Genomic DNA, 20,197 nt, shown 5'->3' on the forward strand with positions numbered 1-20,197 from the left:
AAAATAACATCCTATAAGGAGCGATTATACTGATAATGTTTCATACAGTCAGGGCGACCCCCGGCCTGGACTGACGAATATAGTGGGTCTTACACACTTCCCATAGAGCTGCGCGATCAATCAGCGAGCGTTTGCTCAAGCAGTTTCAGTATTCTGGGCCGAAAACATCGGGGCAGACAGTACCGATTTTTAGACCGAAAGCAGCTTAGCTTGCAAAGCGGGAACCTCTAAGTTATAAAACCTTATAAATGTAGACGGGGAGGCCCAGCCTGCCGCCATACAGATATCTTGCAAGGCAATCCCACTAGACCAAGCCCACGACGAGGCCATACCTCTCGTGGAGTGCGCTCTGACACCTAATGGGCACTGCAAGCCCTTAGAGGTATAAGCCAGCGCTATAGCATTGACTATCCATCTGGATAGGCTCTGTTTCGACACGGCAAGTCCCTTAGAACGTCCATAGAATGAAACAAAGAGCTGCTCTGTCTGTCTGAGCGAGACACATAAGCCCTTAATGCCCTGAATTCTCCTCGTTAGAGACCGGCAGGGCAGGCAGGGAAATCACCTGAGACCTGAACGGTGTGTTAAAGGGATTTAGGAACGTACCCGTGCCTCGGTTTGAGTATGACTTTCGAGTCATTTGGCCCAAACTCCATACATGTCGCGCTCACTGAGAGCGCTTGTAAGTCCCCTATACGCTTTACTGAAGCGAGAGCCAGAAGAAACACTGTCTTGAAAGACAAGTGTTTGATATCTATTGATTGGATCGGCTCGAATGGGGCACCTTTCATGGCCTCCAAGACCGTAGAAAGGTCCCATATGGGAACTGAGGGAGGTCTGGGAGGATTTAACCTCTTAGCTCCTCTAAGGAAGCGAATGACCAGATCGTTCCTTCCAAGTGACTGGCCAAGCATTGGTTTTGAAAACGCTGCTATACCCGCCACATAAACTTTGAGCGTGGATGGGGCTCTTCCCTCATCCATTAGCTCTTGTAGGAAGGAGAGAACCTCCGTCACTCCACAGTCTTGGGGTGAAAAGCCGCGTGCTGTGCACCAGCTAGAGAACACAGACCATTTTGAGGAATAGAGCCGCCTCGTAGAGGGGGCTCTAGCCTGCATGATCGTGTTTAACACTCCCTGTGGGAGATCAGTGGGTACCCGTTGAGGCCCACGCATGTAGGGACCAAAGCTCCGGGCGAGGATGCCAGATCGAGCCCCTGGCCTGAGAGAGGAGGTCCCTCCTCACTGGTATTGGCCATGGGGCAGCGCTCGTCAGCTGCATCAGAACTGGGAACCAAGCCTGGTTCTTCCAGAACAGAGCCACTAGTAGCACTGAGCATCCGTTTTCCCTGATCTGCTCTAACACCTGAGGTAGGAGCGCGACGGGGGGAAAAGCATAGAGCGGGCAGCGAGGTCAGACGTGGGCCAGCGCATCCCTGCTCTTGGAGAAAAACGGGCAGTGAGCATTTTCTTGAGACGCAAACAGGTCTATTTCCGCTCTGCCGAATGTCTCCCACAGCAGTTGGACTGTCTGCGAGTGTAGAGACCATTCCCCTGCTGGAACATTGTTCCTGGACAGTCTGTCTGGTCCCACATTCAGGTGGCCAGGCACATGCGCTGCTCTGAGCGAGCGCAGGTTGTGCTGAGCCCATACCAGGAGGTGTTCTGTCAACCTGTAAAGGTTTCGAGATGTGATGCCTCCCTGGCGATTTATGTAGGCTACCACTGACATGTTGTCCGAGCGGACCAAGACGTGGTGTCCTGTTATCTGGGGACGAAAGCGCCTCAGCACATTGTCGACTGCCATCATTTCCAGGCAGTTTATGTGCAGAAGCTTTTCCCGTTCTGACCACTGGCCGAAGAACGGTCTGCCCTCGAGCAGCGCTCCCCATCCCGAGGTGGAGGCGTCTGTAGACACCACCTTCACACTCGAGGAAGTCCCCAGGCTTACACCTGACTGGTACCAGTCGGTCGCTCTCCAAGGTTTCAGTGCTGAGATGCATTTCTGATCGACCTTGAGGCGAAAAAGACCAGAAGTCCACGCTCGGCGCGGTACTCGCGCTTTTACCCAGAACTGCAGCGGGCGCATGCGAAGCAGACCCAGCTGAAGAACTGCTGATGCTGCGGCCATGAGACCCGGCATCCTTTGGAACTTTTTGAGCGGGACTATAGCGCCACGGCGGAAGGTTTCCGTCATGCGCTGAATAACCAGTCTGCGCTGCGGCGATAGTTGAGCTGTCATAGACAGCGAGAAAATGCCCAGAAAAGATATTCTCTGACTGGGAGACAGTGAACTTTTCGCCCAATTGACTTCGAGACCCAGATTCTTGAGATGCTCTAGTAAAATGGTCCTGTGTTCTATGAGCTCTGAGTGTGACTGAGCTAGAACCAGCCAATCGTCCAAGTAGTTCAAAACTCGCATTCCCCGAAGTTTCAGGGGAGCGAGGGCTGTGTCCATGCACATTGTGAATGTACGGGGTGCTAGGGACAGGCCAAACGGTAGGACTGTGTATTGATATGCCTGGCCCTCGAAGGCGAATCTCAAAAATCGCCTGTGACGTGACGCTATTTGTATTTGGAAATACGCGTCCTTCAGATCTATTGACACAAATCAGTCCCCCTGGCGAATTTGCGAGAGGATCTGTCTTAGATCCAGAATGGGTCTGAGACCCCCGTCTTTTTTCGGTACCAGAAAATATCTGCTGTATAGCCCCCTTTCGCTCTGAGCTTGAGATAAAGGCTCTATTGCCCCTTTGCTCAACAGTTTCGCAATTTCGGCACGAAGTAGATGTGCTACTTCCTTTTCTAACGTGTTTTCGATTTCGATTCAGCGTTCGAGGCGGGGGGGCGCGCTGATAACAGCGGGCAGTCCGCCCGCGACTCTCTCACGGCGGGTAGCTGAGAGATGGCGAGCGGGGGGGAACCCATGGGATTCGTCATGTCTGTGAGTGAATGTGGGCGCGGGACAGCGAGCACATTTGCACTGAAAACACCGTCGGCCTGAGCTGACTGTATGTGTGTTGGTTTCGTTTTTACAGAAACCGAGAGACATGCAGTGTGTAGTGTTTGTGGGCACTGGGATGTCAGCTCAGCTTCAATATTGGCCCTTTTCCCTGACGGCTCGCGGGCAGAAGAAGGGGCGAGATCCACAGAGCTCGACCAATCCTCACTACCTGACGCCAGGATAGAGCAGCTGTCCTCCTCGATAACTGCCGCTACTTCTTCGACGTCACCAGCGGAAGCGGCGGCCACTGTCAGGGGGTGAGAGACTCAGGCGAAGCAGGCGGCGAAGCTGGTGGGCGAACCGGCGAGCTTTTTTCGGTGGGAGGAGGCTCAGGGACCCGCTGACCACGTCGCTTCTTGCGGCGCGGTATCACAGCGGGGAGTGCAGTCTCGTGGAAGGATGCCAGGCGAGTCCTCAGAGTCGCCATAGGCAGTAGCTCGCAGTGAGGGCATCCGCCATCGGCGAGCGCGAGAGCTGCATGTCCTTCACCCAGGAAGGAAACACAAATGACATGGCGGTCCCCATCGCTGAGTGGGGCTCGGCACGAGCCACGGAAGGGTCGAGACATCTTTAAAAAGACGCTCTGCTCTTTTAGAGAAGGAGTGTGAGTCGCGGCGGCGAACACACACTATGCAAGAAAAGGATATAACGCCGGATAGTGTAGCAGGAACGGCGGCTGAAGGTGGCGCGACCAGCAACTCCAGATGCAAGGCTCGTCCCGCTGAAAGGCTTTTTCTAACGGCGCGGCTTCTCTCTGGATCCAGCGATGCGTATGCTCCACTGAAGAGATAAAAAATCAGTTAGCTAGCCTCTTGAAGCTATATTTATAGCCCAAGGCCATGCCCGTTTCGGCGGGACGTGACGTATTGACCCATTGGAGCTGACGTCACGATAGTGCCTTATTGATAGGCTGCTGCATTTGCCGCAGGGCAGCCAATAGGCGTGCGAGCCGTCTCGCCTGTGTCTGCATGCTGCCGCAACGCGTTTTACATTATTTCATAAATTAAGGATAATTTTTTGGCTTCAGTATCTCGCGGAAAAGAGATTTTCCCCTAGCGTAAGACTTCCGCAGTACGAGAGAACCTCTCATAAGAGAACGAAATATTCTGTAGCCTATTTTGCCGTCAACACTGCCGACGTTGTCTTTGCTGCTATATATTTATGTTTAACATGAAGTATAGACCTTCCACAACTCTCTCCCCATATGTCGAATATACTGTATATATATAAGATATTATTAGGGCCCAAGCCCTGAAAGGGCGGAGGCCCTATTGTTTTCGTAAGGATTTTTAGGGCCCAAGCCCTGAAAGGGCGAAGGCCCTATTGTTTTCGGTAGGATTATTATTATTATTATTATTATTATTATTATTATTTTGTCAACCTTTCGGCCACTTTTGGGGCCCTTAACATGCTCGAAAACTCTTGAAATTTTGCACACAGGTCAGAACCCGTGGCCAGCAGGGCCGGGCTGAAGCTGGTACCCGGGCGTGGCAGGGGGGCTCGACAGCGCCCCCTGGAACGGGATCCGAACACTTGTCCATAAATCAGACACGCTTGCATGTAATAATATGAAACTCGGTACACATATAGATCTCATCGGGCCGAACAACTTTCGTGCTCTAAGTTTTACGCCAGCCCAACAGGAAGTCGGCTATTTAGGGTTGTTTGGAAACGCATGCTGTGGAATTTAATGTACTCCTCCTAGGGAATTCATCGATTCGCCTCCAAACTCGGTGTGCATGAAGTCAAGACATTGAGGATGCTAAATTGCGGACGGATTTTTGATATCTCGAACGGTTTGGCCGTGGCGAGGAAACGAATTTATGGCGAAAAAATGAAACAGGAAGTGTGTTATAACTTCTGCATACATTAACTGATCTTGATGAAACTTCAGCAGTGTGTTCGTTGTAAGAGGCCGATCGCACAGATGTGACTATTGTGAGTCAAAGTTATAGCGCCACCAACAGGCAGCAGGAAGTACATCACTATTAAAATGCTTTGAAATCACTGTCTTATTTTTACCAGATTTGCTTCAAACTTTATGTGTACAATGTAGACACACGGCAGATGTAAACCTGTGAAAGGATTATTGATATCTTAGATACTGTTGCCGTGGCAACGCATCAAACTTTAATATTCTTTTTTTATGCTTTTGAGACTCTTAACATACTTGAAATTGCATGAAACTCGACAGACACATCACATTTATTATCCAGTAGACATGTGCAAAGTTTCAGAAACGGGCGTGGTGAGGGGCTCAGTAGCGCCACCTTTAGTCATAAGTGGGGGGGTTAGTTTTATCAACAGCAACAAAACTTGGTATGTGTATTGTTCTCATCAAGACGGACAACTTTCTAATTTACATGAACCATCTCCGACCAACAGGAAGAGAGATATTTTGGTTTGAATGTGGATTTTCTGAAGAATTTTCTCTCCCTCTCTCTGTGTCTGTGTGTGTGTGAGGGGAGGGGGGGATTTGACTATTGCTTTTATATTGTTAATCAAGGTTTCAGGGGCTTTTGGGGTCCTTAACGTGCTCAAAAACTCTTGAAACTTTGCACACAGGTCAGAACCCACGGCCATCAGGGCCGGGCTGAAGCTGGTACCCGGGCGTGGCTGGGGGGCTCAACAGCGCCCCCTTGAACGGGGTTCTAAAACTTGATCCATATATCAAGCACGCTCGCATGAATTAATATGAAACTCGGTACACATATAGATCTCATCGGGCCGAACAACTTTACCCCGGTCAAGTTTTACGCCAGCCCAACAGGAAGTCGGCTATTATGGGTTGTTTGGAAAACGCTTGCTGTGGAATGTGAAATACTCCTCCTAGAAAATTCACCGTGTCCCCTTCAAACTCGGTGTGCATGTAGTCAAGACTTTGAGGATGCTAAATTGCGGACGGATTTTTGATATCTCGAACGGTTTGGCTGTGGCGAGGAATCGAATTTATGGCGAGAAAAGAGAAACACGGAAGTGGAATAACTTCTGCATACATTAACTGATCTTGATGAAACTTCAGCAGTGTGTTCGTGGTAAGAGGCCGATCAGATGGATGTAGCTATTGTGAGTCAAAGTTATAGCGCCACCAACTGGCAGCAGGAAGTGTGTCACTTTCAACATGCTTTTGACAAAAGTGGGGGGGTTACAGTAAAGAAAAAATAGTTTGTATATTGTTCTCATCAAGCCGGACAACTTTCTAATTTACATTCAATAGCTCTGGCCATCAGGAAGTCAGATATTTTGGTCTGAATGTGAATTTTTTTGCAAAATCAGCCTCTGAATTTTTAGCCACTCCTCTTAAACTATTTATTTTATTCGTACCAAACTTTTTCAACATGATGAAACTACATTAAATATGCTAAATTGTGAATGGATAATAAATATCTCAAACGGTTTTGCTATGGCGAGGGATTAAATAATGTCCAAAAAGGAAACACTAAAAATCTTCTAAAAATGTAATTATATACCATTTATTTCTATATAAAAGTATACAAATATCACAACTAAACCCATTTTATTCTGTTTTTGCAATTCAAGAAGAATGAAAAAGTTAAAACAGGCTATTTAGTGCTATTTGGTTCAACAAAAAAGCAAACATAGGGCTATACTGCCCTCTTGTGTCCAAAAGGACATCAAAATAGTATATAAAACTTTTTACCAGGTAGGCCAATATTGTATTTAAATATACATGTATTAGGTATGTGTCTGAGGATATTTTCCCACCGGTTAATCGACGTGTGACACGAGTGGGTGCTTTTAAATCGCTAATATAATAGTGTAAGAAAAATAATGATAATGTTGCACACACAAATCACACACATGTGGGAAAGAATGATGCTTTTAAACAACACTAAACCGCCATTAGGTGTCGCCAGGCATCCATCTTAATAAGCGAGTCATTGATTCATTCGTTCAAACGATTTGTTCGAATGAGTCGATCATGATTAAGACAGATGTTTATGGATTGATCATTCAATCTTTGAGTCAACCGATTCGTTAAAAATGCTGAATCGTTCAGTTATGAGAAAACACGTGATGCGTGATGGTTCTGCCGTGATCTTTGTTTAACTATTTTCGCTGCTGAAACAGAACAAAAACAGTCAACATTGCATCTAAAATGTAAGTGACTTAATTGTAACTGTTTATTAACCTGTTGTATGAAATCTAGGGGTGGGAGAAAAAATTTATTCTTAGATGCATCGCGATGCGGACGTGGACGATTCTGAATCGATTCACAAATGTCAAAAAATCGATTCTCTAAAAAAATATTTTTCTAATAACGTAATATTGACGGAAGGCAAAAGGCGGACATAACAGAGAAGTTTCTTCTGCTCACCAAGGCTGCATTTATTTGATTAAAAATACAAACAAAAACAGTAATATTGTAAAATATTATTCCAATTTAAAACAGCTGCTTTCTATTTTAATATATTTTAAACTGTTATTTATTCCTGTGATCAAAGCTGAGTTTTCAGCATCATTACTCCAGTCGTCACTGTCACATGATCCTTCAGAAATTATTCTAATATGATGATTGATACTCAAGAAACATTCATTATTATTTTAAATGTCGAAAACAGTTGTGTACAGTCTTTGATGAATAGAAAGTTCAAAAGAACAGCATTTATCTGAAATCTAAAGCTTTTGTAACGTTAAACACTACCGCTCAAAAGTTTTGGGTTAGTAATAATTAAAATTTTATTTTTTGGGGAAATAAATAAAATAAATCAGTACTTTTATTTATGAAGGATGAGTTAAACTGATCAACAGTTACAGTAAAGACATTTATAATGTTAAAAATATATATATTTGAAATATATGCTGTTCTTTTGAACTTTACATTCATCAAAGCATTTTGAAGAAAAAAAAATCTGTACACAACTGTTTTCAACATTGAAAATAATAATGAATATTTATTGAGCATCAATCATCATATTAGTATGATTTCTGAAGGATCATGTGACACTGAAGACTGGAGTAATGATGCTGAAAACTCAACTTTGATCACAGAAATGAATTACTATGTAAAATATTTAAAAATTGAAAACAGCTGTTTTAAATTGGAATAATATTTCACAATATTACTGTTTTTGTTTGTATTTTTAATCAATAAATGCAGCCTTGGTGAGCAGAAGAGACTTCTCCTAAAAACATTAAAAATCTTACTGACCCCAAACTTTTGAACAATAATATATATATATATATATATATATATATATATATATATATATATATATATATACATATATATGTATGTGTGTGTATGTATGTATGTATATACAGCGGCCACCGGCTTGGGCCCGTAATCGCTGCTCGCAGCTATATTATTTTATTTTTTCTTCATTATTATTTTTTTTGCCTTTTTGCCACTTTTGGGGCCCTTAACATGCTCAAAAACTCTTGAGACTTTGCACACAGGTCAGAACCCGCGGCCATCAGGGCCGGACTGAAGCTGGTACCCGGGCGTGGCAGGGGGGCTCGACAGCGCCCCCTGGAATGGGGTCCGAAATCTTTGTCCATATATCAAACACGCTTGCATGTAATAATATGAAACTCAGTACACATATAGATCTCATCGGGCCTCACAACTTTCGTGCTCTAAGTTTTACAAAAGCCCAACAGGAAGTCGGTTATTATACTTTGTTTGGAAAACGCATACAATGGAATGTGAAATACTCCTCCTAGGGAATTCATCCGATCGCCGCCAAACTCGGTGTGAATGAAGTCAAGACATTGAGGATGAATTCTTGCGAACATATTTTTGATATCTCGAACGGTTTGGCCGTGGCGAGGAAACGAATTTATGGCGAATAAGGGACACAGGAAGTGTGTTATAACTTCTGCATACATTAACTGATCTTGCTGAAACTTCAGCAGTGTATTCGTTGTAAGAGGCCGATCACATTGATGTGACTATTGTGAGTAAAAAGTTATAGCGCCACCAACTGGCAGCAGGAAGTGTGTCACTTTCAAAATGCTTTGAAATCACTCTCTTATTTTTACCCGATTTGCCTCAAAATTTATGTGTATAATGTAGACACACAGCAGATGTAGACCTGTGAAAGGATTATTGATATCTTAGATACTGTTGCCATGGCAACACATCAAACTTTAATATTCTTTTCGGATGCTTTTGAGACTCTTAGCATGCTTGAAATTGGATGAAACTCGACAGACACATCACATTTATTAGCCAGTAGACATGTGCAAAGTTTCAGAAACGGGTGTGGTGGAATGGCTCAGTAGCGCCACCTTTAGTCAAAAATGGGGGCTTAGTTTTTCCTAGAATCACAAAACTTGGTACGTATATTGTTCTCATCAAGCCGGACAACTTTCTAATTTATACTCCTTAGCTCCGACCAACAGAAAGTCAGATATTTTGGTTTGAATGAGGATTTTCTCCCTCTCTCTCTGCCTCTAGCCTATGTCTCTCTGTGTGTGTGTGTAGGGGGATGGGGGTGGGGGATTTGTCTATTCCATTTAATCTTTGTTTTTCAAGGTTTCAGGGGCTTTTGGGGTCCTTAACATGCTCAAAAACTCTTGAAACTTTGCACACAGTTCAGAACCCACGGCCATCAGTGCCGGGCTGAAGCTGGTAACCGGGCGTGGCAGGGGGGCTCAACAGCGCCCCCTTGAACACGGTCTGAAAACTTGGTCCATATATCAAACACACTTGCATGAATTAATATGAAACTCGGTACACATATAGATCTCATCGGGCCGAACAACTTCCGCACTAAGTTATTAGCTCCGTCCAACAGGAAGTCAGCTATTATGTGTTGTTTGGAGAACGCTTGCTGTGGAATTTGAAACACTCCTCCTAGAAAATTAATTAAATCGCCACCAAACTCTGTGTGCATGAAGTCAAGACATTGAGGATGCTAAATTGCGGACGGATTTTTGATATCTCGAACGGTTTGGCCGTGGCGTGGAAACGCATTTATGGCGAGAAAAGAGAAACACGAAGTGGTATAACTTCTGCATACATTAACTGATCTTGATGAAACTTCAGCAGTGTGTTGGTGGTAAGAGGCCGATCAGATGGATGTAACTATTGTGAGTCAAAGTTATAGCGCCACCAACTGGTAGCAGGAAGTGTGTCACTTTCAAAATGCTTTTGACAAAAGTGGGGGGGTTACTTTTACCTACAGTTTAAAAAATCAATACGTATATTGGACTCATCGAGCCGGACAACTTTCTAATTTACAGTCATTAACTCCGAGCAACAGGAAGTCAGACATTTTGGTTTGAATGTGGATTTCTTTGCAAAATCATTCTCTGATTTTTTACCCACTCCTCTTAAGTGGTTTATTTTAATGCCTTTCAACATGATGAAAATACATTAAAGATGCTAAATTGTGAACAGATATATATATTTTTTGTTACATTTAAATATATATTTATATATATATATATATATATATATATATAAATATAGCTGCGAGCAGCGATTACGGGCCAAAGCCGGCTGCACCGCCACCCCGGTGCCTTTAGGTAACTAAAGGCACCGGGGTTGCGGTGCCACCGGCTTGGGCCCGTAATCGCTGCTCGCAGCTATATTTTATATTTTGATTTTTAATCTTATGAGTTCAGAAACATTGTTTAATATAATCGCTGTTCATATTTTTATTCAAAGTTCAGAATCAAGATAAAGTTATTACCGGTAACTCTTATGTTTCTTGTGATAACTGAGATAATGCTGCTAATTTTTTACATTTTTTACCTTGAATGTCATTGCTCTAATTTATTTTTTATATTTTTATATTTCATATTTTGTTCAAATGTTTAATATATCTGCTGTTCATATGTTAATTTATTAGTGTGTTATATGATTAGAATGTTGTCCCGGTTTTAAAATAAAGCACAGCAATGATATTTGAGAGTGTTTCTCCCTTTTCAGGAAAAGTATTGAAAAAGTATCGAAATCGCAATTCTTGACTTGGTATCGAAACAATAATTTTGGTATCGTGACAACACTAGTTACCAATCAAATTCAATAATTTAGACCGAAAAATTACTCTAGCGAACTCTAGTCACTTCTTCGCTGATTTTCCCTTTTGTTGTCGCATGTTTTCCCCACGAGCTCCCCCTACAGCTGTGGGGAGGGCGTATAAGTCACAACACGGTCGTAAAAAACTCACTTGCGGCGGCCTCCTCCCCCTCTCTACCGCTGCTCATGTGCGTTTGTTTTGATCGGAGCAAGCCAACTGTATCGTGTGGAGCTATGTCTATCGAGGTGGGTAATCTAGTAATACATCATACATGCGTGTGTGTTTATGTTGAATTGCCGTAAAGCGATTCGTGTTTCGCGCTCGTTCTCGTTCTCGCTTCTCACGAGACTTCCCATTTCTATTTTGCCGGGACGGTAGTCCCCAAGTTGCAAGGTTGGTTTTCCGCCTGGGAATGCTGGGGGGAGCGGGGAAAGTCACCAATATCACCAGAACAGGTTGTTTAACCATCCAAATGATTTCTAGAAAGTTTTATTAAGTTAAAAAAGTTACCAAGTTCTCCTTTAAGTTGGAAAGAATGATAGCCTACTATTAAACATGAAATTAAACTGCCAGTAGGTGGCGCCAGGTGACCGTCTTAATGAGTGAGTCATTCATTTAAACTAGGGACGCACCAAAATTGAATGCACTTGACCGAACACCAAAACGGATTTAAAATTAGTTTTTACTTTTTTATTTTAAATAATGTTTTGTATAATTGTATTATTATTAGACTTTTTAATTATATTCAGTATTTTAATGAATCTGAATTTCTAAAATACAAGCCAAAAAAATTAAATAACCACAATTTTATTTAAAGTAACACACCAAATTTGGACAGAAAATAGGCTTATATTAAAATAATATTAAAAACCAATATATTAATATCAAATGACTGATTTTGTGGTTGGCAGTTTTTGGCAACAACATTTTTCATTTTTTATTATAATAAGGATACCACATTTAACATATTATTATATTAGATGCACAATAGTCAAACATGACAATAGAACAAAATGTTGCTTATTTTGGTATCTTATTGATAAAGGCTAGTCCAGTGGTGCACTAGAGCTTTAATAACATGATCACTTAGGGTGGGAAATATGAACAAACTCTTACAAGTAAACCACAGCAATAATAAACTGACTAATTGAAGTAAAAGTTCTCAAGTAGCCTAATTAAGTAGCCTAATCCAGGGGTTCCCAAACTTTTCCATTCCAGGACCCACCTAGACAAGAATAATCTATCTCAAGACCCACCAAAATATAAAATAATTTTAAAGCATGAATGTGGGGTGGGAGGCATTAGTTCTCTTTGGAGCAGTTTTTTCTTGTTATAGTATGAATGACAAGTTTAATTGCAATACAAACTTTTGGCACATTATCAAAAATTGAGAGCCAAACAGCCTAAAGGCTGTTGAAATAATGTGAAGAATACTGAGTAGTTTTTGTCTGCTGCCTCAACTGATTTACCAGACATGGCAGAACAAATTTAAAGAAAAAAGATTAAGTAAGCTTAATCATAACCAAAGGTTTGATATGACAAAAATCAGAATATAAAAAATATAATAGACTAATCATTTTATTTGACATTAGGCCCAGGACCTAGAATTTCAATACTAATATTTATGCTGCGAGTGTTGTTAAACTCATTGCGTTGTTCAGCGCAGAAAACGCTTTCGTGCTCGTGTGTGTACCAGTGAAATACTTTTTATAGGCTATATTTTTTGTGTTGTAGCAAAATGCATGCAAGGGAACGCAAACAACGCACTCTTACGACGACCATTTTTCTGAAAGACAACAGTGTTGTGTTGAACAGACGGCAGAGAAATCAGTGCGATTTGTTTCATGAAGCGCGTGCTTGCGACATGTTGTGTTAACAATTTCAGCGTCTCAGAGCGGCGCGGTTCATTAAAGGGTTAGTTCGCCCATTTAAGACATGAAGTTGTATGCAATCCTTACCAGCACTATAGTGCATACACACTGTCCCACTCTGTGGTCACCTCCCTGGTCAGAGTTCTGGCCGCTGGAAGTTTTTCAAGAAAGTATTCCCGGTTAGTTTCCGGGGCCTCAAAACTGTGCGTTTTTACGTGAAAAAATTATATGCGTTTCAAAGCTTGATTAATTTACATCACAAAAACACGCCAGACAAAATTCATACCTCAGTTTTAATCGGCACTATTTTCTTTCCATTTCTATCCGCGCTGCTGTCAACGTCAACAGTGCGCATGTTCCGATCAGCTGTTGATAGCGCGACTCGCTGACAAACATGTCTGACTACGAAACTTCTGATGATGAAACCAATTTTAGCACAATGTCAGACGGAATAGATGATGATTAAAGTAATTTTAGCACAACGCTAAAGGGATAACGTTACCTTTTGCTTATACAAATAGCCTACATTTTATTTCAACATATTTCTGTCGATTTTTACTCAACTCAGTACGGCAATACAGTTTGCTAAAACATCATCATTCATTCACACAGAGACGCAATTTAAATTTAAACTGTCTTTTTGCGAGCTGTGATAAACAGCGCGCATCTCTGCGGCTGCCGTTCATTCATTCACAGAAACGTGATTAACTTGAGAAGGAAAAAAAACTTACTACATATTCGGATCCTCTCTCCTGCAATACCCGCACTCTGAGGTAGATTTTCCATTATTATTATTTCTCACAGCGCTGCCAGATGGTGTAAACACGTAGGCTACAATGATCTGAATAAACTTGTGTTTTCTCGAGCTAATATGGGGGGCGTTCACAGGTTTGCGTGGATTGCCTCAGTAGTTTGCGTTTGAACAGCACGCGCTCTCCGTGGGCGGAGTCACATTACATTTGAATTAGCTCTAATTAGCTCGACTGGAATCGCTCTCTTTTAATACAGATTTCTCAAGATGAGAATATTTGTTTTTTATATAAATTACCTCATTTAAAAGAAGATAATTCAAGCTTCATGCCTGTGTGTCTGTATGCCTGTTAGACTGAGTATTCGCTGAGTTACAGTTCATTTTCGGACGCGTTTCAGAATGGTCTTCACTGACAGAGAGAAGGCAGAACTCGCATCACGTTTATTTTTCTTTATTTGGCAAAAAGCACAACACTTTGTTTTTATTGTGAGTATACACAAAAATATTACACATTTAACAGAATCGATGTATGAAACTTGCTTGTAATATCAAAGTCCACAGAGCAAAATTAATTTCTTTTGAACTGAACTGAAAAAAAGCGAGCTGGTATCGCCGGCGATACCGTCGACCCCAGGGGGTTAACTCAAAATCCGTGGAGCCATCACGGAATCGCCCCAAATTCCGTGATGCGGCCACGGATATAACTCCAACGCAAGTCAATGACACTGACCTTCCGTGGTCCACACACGGATACCCGTTTCAATGACGGAATACAGAACTCACTCAACGGACGTGCTTTCTCATTTGGAAACGCAACATTTGAAGTATTTGTTTCTTTTCCAACATCAAATGCCATAATGACGTTAACCTGTCTGTTATTGTAGCTATTGCATTGTCCTGTCATCATAAAATTTCAGTTAGCCTAACCAAAGTTCCATGATGGCACCACGGACCGCAACAACCGGACCTCACTCATGGACGTTGTAATGTATGGGATGATTATAGTATCAATATGATTGACACGTGCAAGCACACTTATCAATGAACTACATGTTGCAGAAATGTTTTATCCATGCCTTTCAACTTGCGTGTGCAAAATTCAAAATTGAATGATTGTGAAGCAATTTGTACAAATAGGAATATTTGTATTCACAAAAATGTCTCTTTGTATTAGTGTATCATAATTTGCGCATGCAACACAGAAGATGTGCATGTGTGGATCAGGTGACACGCGTGCATTCATTGGCGTCTTTTCTGAGTCGATCTCATTTGATTCATTTGGATTTTGAGACTTTCTTTTCGTGGTTTTTAAAGTCCGCGTGAACCGGAAGTTGCAAACGACTTTTCTCCAGTGTTGTGACGTATTTCCCAGTGAAACGGAATATTGAACAGAGGGCAGGGTTTTACTCTAGCGCTCCTCCTCTCCATCTCTCGCTCATAGCAGACTAACGGTTTGAGGGGAGTGGTTAAGCGTTTCACAACCCAAGTCCTCAAACCTACGTCATCAGGGAAGGTCCTCCAAAGCAGAGGGGAGGGGCATTTTCAGATTTTGATTAAAGATTACGAAGCCAAAAAAATTTTTTGTGTGGATTGACTTGCATGGATGAATTGTTCACCACAAAACGATCAATTTAGGCAAACAAAGTAAATATGGTCAATTTTGATTTCATGTGGACTTTAAGCATTTCACAACCCACACACAAACAACTACAAATGAATGCCTGGTGCTAATTATTAATGTGTGCACAACTACCCATCTATTTGACAAATTCACAAATGTGCGTCACTACATTTAAACTAATACAATATAACTTGTGTGCGCAAAATCCAAAATCACATGAATGTGCAGCATTTTGTACAAATAGAGACATAGTTGTTAATACAAAACCTCAAATTTGTATTAATGTAGGCCAGAATTTGCGCATGCAACAAGTAAGATGTGTATTTGTGGATCAGGTGATACGCGTGCATTCATTGACTCGTTTCTGAGTCGATCCTATTTGATTCATTTGGATTTTGAGACTTTTCATTTCATTTCACAGGCTCAGGAAGGGAAATGCCATTAACGTGAAACGCCGCGCGTCGCGTTCATATAGGCTCTTGTCTGTAGGCTATTTAGTTTTCCTCCCATAGCGCATATTATAAATAAAAACCTTAACGTCAGTTGTGCAGTAATGATGGTGATATTTAAACTCAGTAGCCTATACACCTTATTGAACATGCAGCGCGCTATTACACGTTAAGCGTTTTATAATGGTTTTCTATGGGTGTTGTTCATAATCTGATTTAATCTGTTTGGCTCTATAAAGTATGCTTTATTAATAAGGTAGGCCAATATTGTGTACTAAATTTGGTGCTTCAATATCACTCACATTAAGCGTCTTAAATGAGGAAGAACGCTTGATTACGCTGCCGTTGTCTGTTTTAGCGGAATACTGCCATCTAGTGGTAGCAGATTTTCTCAGACAGCTGTGTGTGGATCGTGCAAGGCGAAACCGCGAAATGAAAGTCTCAAAATCCAAATGAATCAAATAGGATCGACTCAGAAACAAGTCAATGAATGCACGCGTATCACCTGATCCACAAATGCACATCTTACTTGTTGCATGCGCAAATTCTGGCCTACATTAATACAAATTCGAGGTTTTGTATTAACAACTATGTCTCTATTTGTACAAAATGCTGCACATTCATGTGATTTTGGATTTTGCGCACACAAGTTGTATTGTATTAGTTTAAATGTAGTGACGCACATTTGTGAATTTGTCAAATAGATGGGTAGTTGTGCACACATTAATAATTAGCACCAGGCCTATTCATTTGTAGTTGTTTGTGTGTGGGTTGTGAAATGCTTAAAAACCGCGAAAAGAAAGTCTCAAAATCCAAATGAATCAAATGAGATCGACTCAGAAAAGACGCCAATGAATGCACGCGTGTCACCTGATCCACACATGCACATCTTCTGTGTTGCATGCGCAAATTATGATACACTAATACAAAGAGACATTTTTGTGAATACAAATGTTTTCCTATTTGTACAAATTGCTTCACATTCATTCAATTTTGAATTTTGCACATGCAAGTTGAAAGGCATGGATAAAACATTTCTGCAACATGTATCAAGTTCATTGATAAGTGTGCTTGCACGTGTCAATCATATTGATACTATAATCATCCCATAGGAAGAAGTCTGCTGCAGAGTCCTCATCAGTGCGGGCTCGGCAAAAGTGCGCATCAAGGGCGCAAAACGGCCACATGGGGTGCGCTCGCGAGCACCCTTCTGAGATCTAAAAATGAGAAATGGGAGAAATGGGTCTCACGGACTTAACGGACACGCGCAAGCGGCAGCCATTGTAAGTCCACAAGACCGAAACTGCATATGAAGTGTGCCATTTGGGACAGGGCCCTAGAGTATAAAGGTATTGGGTGTCGATTAGTAGACGCCCCAGTTTAAGGTACTGGGTGTCGATTTGGAGACGCCCCAGATAAATGTATTGGTGTCGATTTGGAGACGCCCCAGATAGTTAGGTTTAGGGAAAAATCTACCACAATATATATTATAAACATAAGTTATCTTTATAAATCAATAATTTCAAACAAATCTATTGTTTTGGATTCCAGATAAACATAAAACAACAATGACTCACATTAGACATTTACATTCCAGTTCAAAACAACAGTAAACACAATGTTTAAAGTAGGGTCATGCAAGAAATCAGTTCCTAAAGAAACCACAAATCCAAACAATAATTGTTCAAATATATGACAACAAAAATATTCTATTCAAATTCTTTGCAGCAGCTTGCTTGATGTAGTTTTCGTTGTTGCATTTTTTTTTCTTATGATGCATCATATCTATCTCACATCTTGCATGATGATGTCAGGGAACTTTGACAGAGCATGGTCTGTGAGTTAAAACACACACACACACACACACACACACACACACACCAGCATCTGTCTCACTGTATGAGGACAATCCACATGATCTTCATCTCCAGAGCTGCTCTTCAGAGTCACTTCACAAGCTTTTCCCTGTTTCAACTGAGGAAAACTACTGTCAAATACACACTGAAACTGAATGATTACATTTTAAAAGAAAGTTTGAATTCATTTCAAAAGACACCATATTTGATGATATATTTGTATTAAATCATAAAACATATCATCCAAAAAAATATAATAAAACAAATGCTTTAGGGAAAAAATAAAACAAAATTGGGCCCTAAATTAAAAGGTAGCTTACTCTGTGGAGTTTAACTGTGAACAAACAAATTATGATGATATTTCTGGCCATATCGCCCAGCTCTATTTCTGAATTATGAATCATTTGTGTCCTAATACAAAACAAAAGGATTGAATGTACAGTATAATAAATACAAACCTCAGGATGTCAGTCATTTACAATATCCAGCATCTTAGATAATAGTCCAGAAACAGGGAATATAACAGATGCACTGATGAAATGTCTATTTACTGTAAGAGGTTTTAAACAGGATTTAGAGATATATGTGGTATAATATCCCGCTCCAGTGCAGTAGGTGTCGGTGTGCAACTGTTCAGCTGCTCCAAACCCTCCTGTAAAACACACGAAGAAGAGGAAAACGAAAGTAACAACACCTGTTGACACCTAAACCTGTTGCTCACTGAAAACACTCGCGGCCATTTATGTGTTTAATCCACAATCCATCGAGACCAGGAAGAGATTCTGAGAACGACGCGCGCGGACTGACAACAAGCGTTACTGAGTTTAAAATACTGATACATTCTCTTCTTAGTGGACAAGACTGCAAGTAAGTTTAATACATTCTCCATTAAAGTCATTTGTAATTATTTGGAACTTCATATTGTATATTAAGCGTGATTTAAATGTGAAGTTACAGAAGGCTGTTCTTCTGCTACTCCGAACAGAAGAATCTGCCAGACATTACAATCTTTTGAAGTTTAAACACAAAAAGTTTTATTGATAAAGGGTTATTGAAAACAAATATGTTTTTGAAAGTTTTCTCCCATTTCCTCCTGTTGTTTTTGTGATGTGAAATCGAAAGTATTTTTGAAGCAGACATTTACAGTAGACAGACAGATGAAGCCTAACGTCAATGAACAACAATCTGCTGTTATTAAACTGAATATTTCAGTTCATATATAGCAATTATGATTAGTAGTTATACAGTATGTCTATTATAATTCTGGTTACTTTTACTTAATCAGTTATAGGATCATTTGAAAGTAATGAAATCAACCACCAATGTGAACTTGAAGTAATGATTAAATGACAAACGATTCAACAATTAATAAAGATTGGGTAAATATGATTGTAAAATGATATTATACTGTAATAGAGAATATAACAAATTGGGTTCAGTTTTCCCTGCACAGTGTAAATATCTCTTCCCCAATGAATTCATATTTAGAGTCAGTTAAACTCATTGAACAATCAGAAATGATTAAGACCATTCGGTTATTTTACATGGCAATATATTTGTTTGTAACTCACTTTATTTTATACATTGTTTTTGCTGTTGCTGTTGTTGATGATAACTCAGCATTCTTCATTATTGTCTTAAATAAGATGTTCTTCATCTGTGTAAAATGGTGTCATTTCCAGGTGATGCTGAAGGATTGAGTGTTTTCAGAAAGCAGTGCTGATCAGTTTTCAGTGTCAGTTTAGCTGCAGTATGTCAGAGGAAAGAGGAAAGGACTCTCTCTCTCAGACGAGTCTCTCAGAGAAACACAGGTAAGACTGTGTCTGTTTTCATCAGTTTAAACTCGACTGGACTTTGTGTTTCCCTGTCAATAACAAAACTTAAGCATTGTTTTATTAACTTTCGAACTTCTTAAATTAACACTGACATTATCTATAAAGCCCTGTTTGCTCTATAGAAAATATCACAGTTAATAATTTGTTAATAACCTTCTAGACGCTGAATTAATCCAAATAAATGACTTTAGTTTTTAGATCATAAAATTATTGATAGGCATTAGAAAACAACTATACACTTAATTTAATTGAAGTTTGCTAACAAAACTGTGTCGCACAGACATTTCTGCTCTCTTTTCTGTCAATAAACAAAAACTTGACATGTTCTCTTAAATTATAATTCTCAACATATTTAATCTCACTCATGTATATTAAAGAAATTGTTAAACTAATGTGAGCCAGTAAAATAAAATGATGGTTAACTATAAAACTGTTGATTATGTGAGTGTGTGTATTTCTGTGGAGGATTAGATAAAGACACAGATGTGTTTCAGACACAGTTGATCCTCCTTTACTAAAGTGTTTTCTCTCTGTTCTTTGTGTCATCAGTGTAAGATCAGGCTCACATGTGTCCAGCTCTGTGTCTCTGAAGAGTGATCGGTCTAAAGATGGAGAAGGACCATACTTCAGTGAGAAAACACCATCATCTAATAAAAGGTATTTTGTATTACAAATTTTTTGTCACACATTGACTGTGTTTAAAAGTTGTATCAGTGAATACCAATCATGAAACATGTTTAGATAAAATATTTATCAGAGTATTCACAGCTAATGCTTATTTCTCTTTCTGTAAAATATCAGTTAGTAGGGGTGGGCG

At 40.7% G+C, this 20,197-nt stretch overlaps 3 protein-coding genes across 3 annotated transcripts in view; 2 read left to right on the forward strand and 1 right to left on the reverse strand.

Annotated features, from left to right (window-relative positions):
• The window catches only part of LOC307161680 (uncharacterized protein), a 484,934-nt gene that overhangs the window by 125,498 nt on the left and 339,239 nt on the right, over nucleotides 1-20,197 (forward strand). The gene's annotated exons all lie outside the window — the stretch shown is intronic.
• LOC307161266 (sucrase-isomaltase, intestinal-like) overlaps nucleotides 1-20,197 on the reverse strand; it is a gene marked incomplete at its 5' end in the record, with an annotated part of 182,093 nt that overhangs the window by 92,620 nt on the left and 69,276 nt on the right. The window lies entirely within an intron of this gene.
• Nucleotides 18,264-20,197, forward strand: part of LOC307161659 (NACHT, LRR and PYD domains-containing protein 3-like) — a 41,672-nt gene continuing 39,738 nt past the window's right edge. The window contains exons 1-3 of the mRNA XM_079876527.1: nucleotides 18,264-18,412; nucleotides 19,228-19,356; nucleotides 19,930-20,037. Coding sequence (XP_079732653.1) covers nucleotides 19,298-19,356; nucleotides 19,930-20,037 — 167 coding nt within the window. The 5' untranslated portion in view covers nucleotides 18,264-18,412; nucleotides 19,228-19,297. The remainder of the gene's footprint in view (nucleotides 18,413-19,227; nucleotides 19,357-19,929; nucleotides 20,038-20,197) is intronic.

This window comes from Squalius cephalus (genome assembly GCF_949319135.1).
Source record: "Squalius cephalus genome assembly, chromosome: 7".
In the NCBI taxonomy this organism is placed as follows: domain Eukaryota; kingdom Metazoa; phylum Chordata; class Actinopteri; order Cypriniformes; family Leuciscidae; genus Squalius; species Squalius cephalus.